Genomic DNA, 8,301 nt, shown 5'->3' with positions numbered 1-8,301 from the left:
CACCTTGATATGAGATGTTAGTCACTTTTGCCACACCCTCCCTTCATTACACAAATACATATCACATGAAAATGATTGAATTCAAAAAGCATTCAAGTTTATAAGGTTGAGTTGGAAAAATTTGGAAATAATGATAAGATCAGAACACATGCAGTGTTTTTCAGTGATTGGCCAGTGGCGAACTTCTGAAGAGAGCGTGATTGGTTAAGTGAAGTGAAAATGGACTATGAAAGAGCTCGTAATCATTTGTAGATGAAAATGAACAACAATTTGCAACTTTACCTTGCTGATCATTTCAGTCTGCTAGCTCACTAATGTTATGCTTAATTAACCGTGAGAGGCAGAAATCATGATTGTGATTAAACTACTAATTAATTGTGCAGCCCTACACTTGTGCAACTTAGGGCACCATTTGGAAGTAAAGCTCAAAGTCAGACTCTCTACTTATGTTCCTTTAGAGGTTTTAATGTAGCCATTGCCAGGGGTTAAATAGTGATTTTTGAGGTGGGGGAGCCCTAACACCTTTCTTGAATTGGAGGTGCAAGAATGTGGTTCTGGTCCATTCAACCCCAATTTAACCCCTGCCAATCACACAATATTAAGAGTTGAACAGTGGCTGCACTTTGATCGGGTCAGATTATAAACTCCGTAGTACCATGACATAAGTAAAAGTTCTATTTAAAAATTAAAACAAGGTTTATTTCAAAAAAGGAAAAAACAAATCCCAATACATACTAAATACAATTGTCATACAATAATGTTGATGGGAAGAGGGATGTCTTTGCTCAAAACTGGCTTATAAACAGCATATATTCAAAAAGATCCATAAGAAATTAATTAAAAAAGACCAGTAAATAACTGCGGGTTAATACTATCACAATTGTTTGTTAGTATAAGGTAAAATTATTATTATTATTATTATTTTTTAAATCATTAGGTTTTAACTAATCAAATCTGGATACAAATACATATCCCACAGTGTTACAATTAATTGAGATCGATAAACAAACATTAACGTGCTTAAATTCAGTTTCTGTATATATTTCCCATTGAAACCACTAGGTGGTGCACTTGCACCTTTTTCCCCCTGTGCTGTTCAACCACTCTGTTACTACACTCCACAAATGATTTGAATACTAGTATTAGAAAATAAACAAATTTTAAAGCAACCTAAACAAGGTAGGGTCACAAATCAACTGCCATTCAAGGAATATGGTTGAAAGTGTTGGGTGTGAACCTTTCATGTATGGATTAATAAAATGGCTGGGTTTATTGTTGTCTAATGGAATTACAGAGGCTAATATGCAAGCAGTCCATATTAACAGCGATTTTTATGGTCTCATGCAGTGTTGGGTCATCAGGGTACTGGACTACCCATGAGTCTCTCCTGACGCAGAGAAATCAATCTGTTCAGCCACAACATCTCTGCCTCCTCTTTTTCCACGAATAACTGCAAGAGAGTTAGAAAGCCAGTTAAATTCAATTAATTTAGACTATTTATTTCCATAAGACTTTACTATTGTGTGCATCACAGAGCATCACTACAGGTTTAACAACCTTAACTCTACTATACCCTGAATCATTTTAATAGAGGTGAGAAATAAAGATTACATAAAATTCAGGAAAAAACTAAATCAATCTTGTGGTAACTTCAGAGAAAAGGTTATTTATTTTATTTAGCTATAATGAAAATATACCAACATTGCTCTTGTTTTTCATTCATCACAATTAAATATAACAAAATTATTCTCCAGATAATCTGACTCATTTTAAATAATGTTTTCCTTTATCTCATAAATTGGCAATGGATAATTTTGATGTATTTGGTCAAATACACCCACAGGAAAGATCAATGAAGATACACACACACCGGTGATGACATCTGAGAAACTGATTTTGTTTGATGGTGTGCTCATTCAGTTTCACTATGTGAAACAGAGGCAATAAAGGTGTGGCAGTGCTATTGTGATTGGTAGGGATGACTGGCCAATAGGAGTGTAAATACTGAACAAAAAAAAAACAACAATCTGATTCAATCTCGATTTATTCTTTACTATGCAATGAATTAAGAAATCTGAAATGTGGTCTTTATTTAATAAAAATATTTGGTACAAAAATATGCTGAAGACACAAATGTGAATGGAGTGACAACTGAAGTATTTTGCGGATGTAGTAATTTTTTTACAAATGAAAATTGGTCAATAATTGTATTTTGGATAAGAAACATAATATAATGAATAAAATATTGTAATAAACACTGTGCTAGCAATATGTTACAAAAGATTTACTGGTTGGATGAATACAGCGCAGGAAAGGGTAACCTATTTTAACGCAATATTTTACCATTAAGAATCATGATGTGATATACTATATATACACTTTGGTACACTTACATTTCAGTGTAGAGGCTGAAAAAGGATGAGAAATTTAAAGACATGACTGATGGTCAACTGTGGCTGCTATTTGCATAAATTTTTCAAACACATCAATAAATAACTGGGGTACTCATTAATACATAACTGATGTACTCATTTCAGTCAAGAGGGTAGTAATGGAACTAATAAATGTTGCTGAGTTAAAATAAAAAATGATACCCCAAAAGATAATGTCATAATGAGAAAATTATACCCCAACATATAATTTCATGGTGCTAAAATGTAATGCCCTTCGTGTCAGTCTACTGATGCCAAAGGTTTCTTCTTGAAAGCAGTGGGCATACTGAATACATCACAATCCAGACTCTGGAAAATGCATTTGGCTGCCTTGGGAATGGGAACCCTTTGTTCCTGGAGTACAGCTAACAAACGCATAGTTTAGTCTAGGTGAGAGTTTTAACATATAAGAAATAAAAAAAAAAAAATTAAAAAAAAATAATGAATGTGCAATGAATGTAGTCTGACACTACATTTGATGCAAAGATTTTTATTAACTTTATTTGCATTTTATTTCCTGCATGTATGCATTGCCAAATTCATAACATTTTTACTCCACTCACAGTCAAGCACATTCAGGATTTGGCCAAGGTCTACTAACACCCTGATGCTATCTGAAATGTAAGCAACCCTATTGAAACAAATCTTTCCTATTGGCTTCTAATGGATTCCAATCCTGGTCTCTAATTGTCTCAGTTGGCTTAATATCATACAATCATAGCTGTGATTAGATTGGGAGAAAGTGTAAATGGTATTGCATCACAAACACATCAGACAGGGTAATACATGAGGCTGATTTGGATGTCAGCATGAAGGGAGAATTTGAGTAATTCCCACATTAGTTGTGCTTATGAGTTCCTTAAGTTTGGAAGTTCCAGATTGTTCTCCCACACTCATCACTCATCCAAACAACACGAGAGGCATGAAATCAAATCTGCTCTTGTGAAAGACTGATCACTTCCATCCTGCCGCATGCACGTGTGCATCTTAAGGGGAGATAAGTGTATCATTTACATTGGGTTAAGATCCGCCTGTAGCATTCGCTGTAGGGTCTCTGTTTGACTGGGAAACACAAGCACATGTAGTTTTAATAGACTGTGGATGTATGTCGTCTGGTTCCTTGTTGCATTATCTCTGTGTAGGTGATTCCACGAAATAAAACATTGAACCACCTCTGACGCCTAACGTGCATAAACAGGCACGGCTAATGCGTTTGAAATTACAGTAGATACAGTAAGCGGTGGTGGCTAAATGATTGAATCATTACTGGTGATCAGGGCTCTCTCGCCTTGGGCATATTGCTGCCATAGATCAGCCTTTCGAGCTCATCTGCATCCGTCACACATAACCCAGTTTGTGAAGCGAGAGAGATGGAGTGTGCTTTCATAGGAAATTCTGTCTGCCAATATTACTGAGGGTGAATAAGAAGGGCCCTGAGTGGGTTGTCAGAAAGAGGAGCTTTAAAAATGGGCAATTTTTAAAAGGTTGAGGAAATAAGTCTTGGAGAAAGAGAACTATTGATTGAAGGCCTTTTAGGAAGTTTAAGTGTAACTTCAGATGCTATACCTACACAAAACACACAAATTACAATTACACACACACTTACATTACGGTGAGCCAGGATGTTACTGTCGTTGTACGTGATAGAGGTGGGCAGAGAGGTCACTTCCTCCTTCACAGTAGCCATGTCTGATTCTTTCTGGATCTCAGAAGTTCCAATCACCTACGAATAAACAGTTATGATTTTTACAATAACCTCAAAAAATCACTCAGAGTAATCATGTTGCCCTGATTCAAATCATTCATTATATTCAAATCCACTCCCACTTTGCAAGGGATGCTGCATAAAATAATAATAATAACTTTATTTTATAACACCTTTTAGTAATTTAGCAAAAAGTGCTTCACAAAACAAAATCAAAACACAATCAGTAAAACACAACACATTCACAAAGTAATAAAACCAAGTCTAATAATATTTGTTTTTAAACGAGACAAAAAAATTGGAGATCTATAATCCAAGGGCAGGCTGTCCCATAATCGTGAGCCCTTCATTACAAAAGCTCTATCACCTTTTGCATCTGGATCTTGGAACAGCCAACAGTTCACAACAAGAAGATCTAAGAGGTCTAACTGTTTTGTAAGGTCTTAAAAGTTCTGCTTAATATTCTGGCACCAAGCCATGTAATGCCTTATACTGTAGTTACTAAAATTGTATAATCTACTTTAAAATGAACTGGTAACCAACGCAAAGAAGCTTAAACAGGAGTAATATGATTTAAAGACCTAGTTCGTGTCAAAAGTCTAGCTGCAGCATTGATTGCTAGTGCTAAAGTGTGTTGAATTAAGGTTGAATACAGGTATGTTGGAAATGTTCCTAAACTTACAGGTGAAACTCGAAAAATTAGAATATCGTGCAAAAGTTCATTAATTTCAGTAATTCAACTTAAAAGGTGAAACTAATATATTATATAGACTCATTACAAGCAAAGTAAGATAATTCAAGCCTTTATTTGATATAATTTTGATGATTATGGCTTACAGCTTATGAAAACCCCAAATTCAGAATCTCAGAAAATTAGAATACTGTGAAAAGGTTCAGTATTGTAGGCTCAAAGTGTCACACTCTAATCAGCTAAACACCTGCAAAGGGTTCCTGAGCCTTTAAATGGTCTCTCAGTCTGGTTCAGTTGAATTCACAATCATGGGGAAGACTGCTGACCTGACAGTTGTGCAGAAAACCATCATTGACACCCTCCACAAGGAGGGAAAGCCTCAAAAGGTAATTGCAAAAGAAGTTGGATGTTCTCAAAGTGCTGTATCAAAGCACATTAATAGAAAGTTAAATGGAAGGGAAAAGTGTGGAAGAAAAAGGTGCACAAACCAGCAGGGATGACCGTAGCCTGGAGAGGATTGTCAGGAAAAGGCCATTCAAATGTGTGGGGGAGCTTCACAAGGAGTGGACTGAGGCTGGAGTTACTGCATCAAGAGCCACCACACACAGACGGGTCCTGGACATGGGCTTCAAATGTCAAACGTCTTACCTGGGCTAAAGAAAAAAAGAACTGGTCTGTTGCTCAGTGGTCCAAAGTCCTCTTTTCTGATGAGAGCAAATTTTGCATCTCATTTGGAAACCAAGGTCCCAGAGTCTGAAGGAAGAATGGAGAGGCACACAATCCAAGATGCTTGAAGTCCAGTGTGAAGTTTCCACAGTCTGTGTTGGTTTGGGGAGCCATGTCATCGGCTGGTGTTGGTCCACTGTGCTTTATTAAGTCCAGAGTCAACGCAGCCGTCTACCGGGACATTTTAGAGCACTTCATGCTTCCTTCAGCAGACAAGCTTTATGGAGATGCTGACTTCATTTTCCAGCAGGACTTGGCACCTGCCCACACTGCCAAAAGTACCAAAACCTGGTTCAATGACCATGGTATTACTGTGCTTGATTGGCCAGCAAACTCGCCTGACCTGAACCCCATAGAGAATCTATGGGGCATTGCCAAGAGAAAGATGAGAGACATGAGACCAGACAATGCAGAAGAGCTGAAGGCCGCTATTGAAGCATCTTGGTCTTCCATAACACCTCAGCAGTGCCACAGGCAGATAGCATCTATGCCACGCCGCATTGAGGCAGTAATTAATGCAAAAGGGGCCCAAACCAAGTACTGAGTACATATGCATGATTATACTTTTCAGAGGGCCGACATTTCTGTATTTAAAATCCTTTTTTTTTATTGATTTCATGTAATATTCTAATTTTCTGAGATTCTGAATTTGGGGTTTTCATAAGCTATAAGCCATAATCATCATAATTATATCAAATAAAGGCTTGAAATATCTTACTTTGCTTGTAATGAGTCTATATAATATATTAGTTTCACCTTTTAAGTTGAATTACTGAAATTAATGAACTTTTGCACGATATTCTAATTTTTCGAGTTTCACCTGTATATAAACATAACTTCGACCTGATATTGAATATTTTAATTTATATCAAAATAGATGGACACATTTTGTACTACTACCTGCTGACTTACTGCTGATTCAATCTGACTTTTTATTTTTATTATGACCAATAATAACAACTTTGGTTTTATCAAAGTTGAGATAAACTTACATGCCATCCATTTTTTTATTTCTGATATACAAGCTTGATAATTAAATTAGTCAGATCATTGTGATTCAATGACAAATACAACTGCAGGTCACCTGCTTAGCCATGAAGATTTACTTTGTTTTTCGAAACCCAAAACAAATTGGCTTACATTGTGAAAACAATATTGCTTACAGGGATCCTTCCGCATCACCAAAATTATATGTTGAAGAGGGGAACATTTAATCTCCAATAGACAAATTATTGTTATCCTTGTAAGGAATCTCAAGAAGGGAATAATAATAATTTCAGGGAATATTAAAAGAATGAATGGTTATGTCAGCCAGCAATGAGTTGATATGAAAATACAATAATGCTTGGAGCAATAATACTCTATGGCTATTGAAAACATTACAAATATAATGAAAAAAAAAAAAAAAGAAAAGAAAATAAAACTGTTTATGACTCCAGTTAACAAAGGATCGACAGGTTTTAATAGACCAAAATTATAAATTATATATACCACAGTCACATTCTCTTTAAATACAAATAAAATTTAAACGTAAAATCTCAAACAGACAAACATAAACACAGGTAAGCGAATAAGCTTCAATGGAAAATTTGTGAGAATGATACTATTGCAAGACACCTGGACTGTAGCAAAATAAACTTATAAAAAATAACTTTCTTATATTGATCTTATATGGAGTCTACAGACCACGCCTTTAAACAAACCATCAAAATATGTAACATGACTCGATTTGAGATTGGGTTACCCAAATTCTATTATAAAGCAGCCATATCAACCAGTAGCTCTACACTGGTAACCCACTAAAGCCAAGCAGGGTTGAGTCTGGTCAGTAGCTGGATGGGAGAACTCCAGGAAAAAACTAAGTTTTCTGCTGGAAAAGGTATTAGTGAGGCCAGCAGTGGGTGCTCACCCTGACGGCTATATGGGTCCAAATGCCCCAGTATAGTGATTAGGGCTAAAAAGATTAGACAACGTCGACAATAAAAAGTTGTCAACAAAAATTGTCATTGACGAATAGTTGTTTGATCTCATTTAACGTAACATGAGATCACATTAAACTGTAATGACTCGTGAGAGCAGCACTGTAGCTCGTGCCTGACTGAGGAGAGGAAGAATTTCACAGATCACAGTCCAGATGCATTCTAAAACTTCCAAACAGCTTCATCTTATGTAGATCGCAAAGCACAAGGGAATTATACAAAAATAACAAATAAGTAAATACAGAAGCACTCTCGTTGTGGAATAAGCGTAGCCGGAGCTCTTTAAAGGAAACACCCCGGTGCTACATCTTAAATGCAGTAATATTTAATGCGTTATAGCTTTATTAAAGTTCAAATAATCTTGAAGCAGGTCATGTAATTAACTACAAACTCCGAAACTGGCATTTCTCTGTGCGGTCAGCATGATATAAATATCATACAGCATGATATAAATATGATATAAAATAATATGAATGTTTAGATTATATTTTAACTAGTGTTTATGCTGTCTCATTATCATCAACAAAGCTTGTGCTTGCAAATATGTGTTCAGGTTAAATTAGTAAAATGCACTTTAAATATGCCCATATAGAAAATCAGTATATTATTATGATTTATGAAGTTTTATTTGACACTGAAGACTGCAGTAATGATGCTAAAAATTCAGCTTTGATCACAAATTGCATTTTACAATATATTCAAATAGAAAACTGTTCTGTTAAATTGTAAAAATAGTTCAAAACATACTGTTTTTACTGTATTGTGGAT

The 8,301-nt window shown here is 35.6% G+C and overlaps 1 protein-coding gene across 2 annotated transcripts in view; it reads right to left on the bottom strand.

Moving 5' to 3' along the window:
- Positions 1–672: 672 nt before the first annotated feature.
- The window catches only part of rsrc1 (arginine/serine-rich coiled-coil 1), a 441,822-nt gene continuing 434,193 nt past the window's right edge, over positions 673–8,301 (bottom strand). For both annotated transcript variants that reach the window (XM_052109824.1, XM_052109825.1), the window contains 2 exons: positions 4,039–4,155; positions 673–1,450 (listed from right to left, as the gene is read on the bottom strand). In XM_052109824.1, the coding sequence (XP_051965784.1) occupies positions 1,358–1,450; positions 4,039–4,155 (210 nt within the window). In that variant the 3' untranslated portion in view covers positions 673–1,357. The remainder of the gene's footprint in view (positions 1,451–4,038; positions 4,156–8,301) is intronic.

The sequence above is a fragment of the Xyrauchen texanus genome, chromosome 38 (assembly GCF_025860055.1).
Source record: "Xyrauchen texanus isolate HMW12.3.18 chromosome 38, RBS_HiC_50CHRs, whole genome shotgun sequence".
In the NCBI taxonomy this organism is placed as follows: Eukaryota; Metazoa; Chordata; class Actinopteri; order Cypriniformes; family Catostomidae; genus Xyrauchen; species Xyrauchen texanus.
Note: the sequence above shows the minus strand (reverse complement) of the source record. Positions and strands in the feature narration are given on the sequence as shown.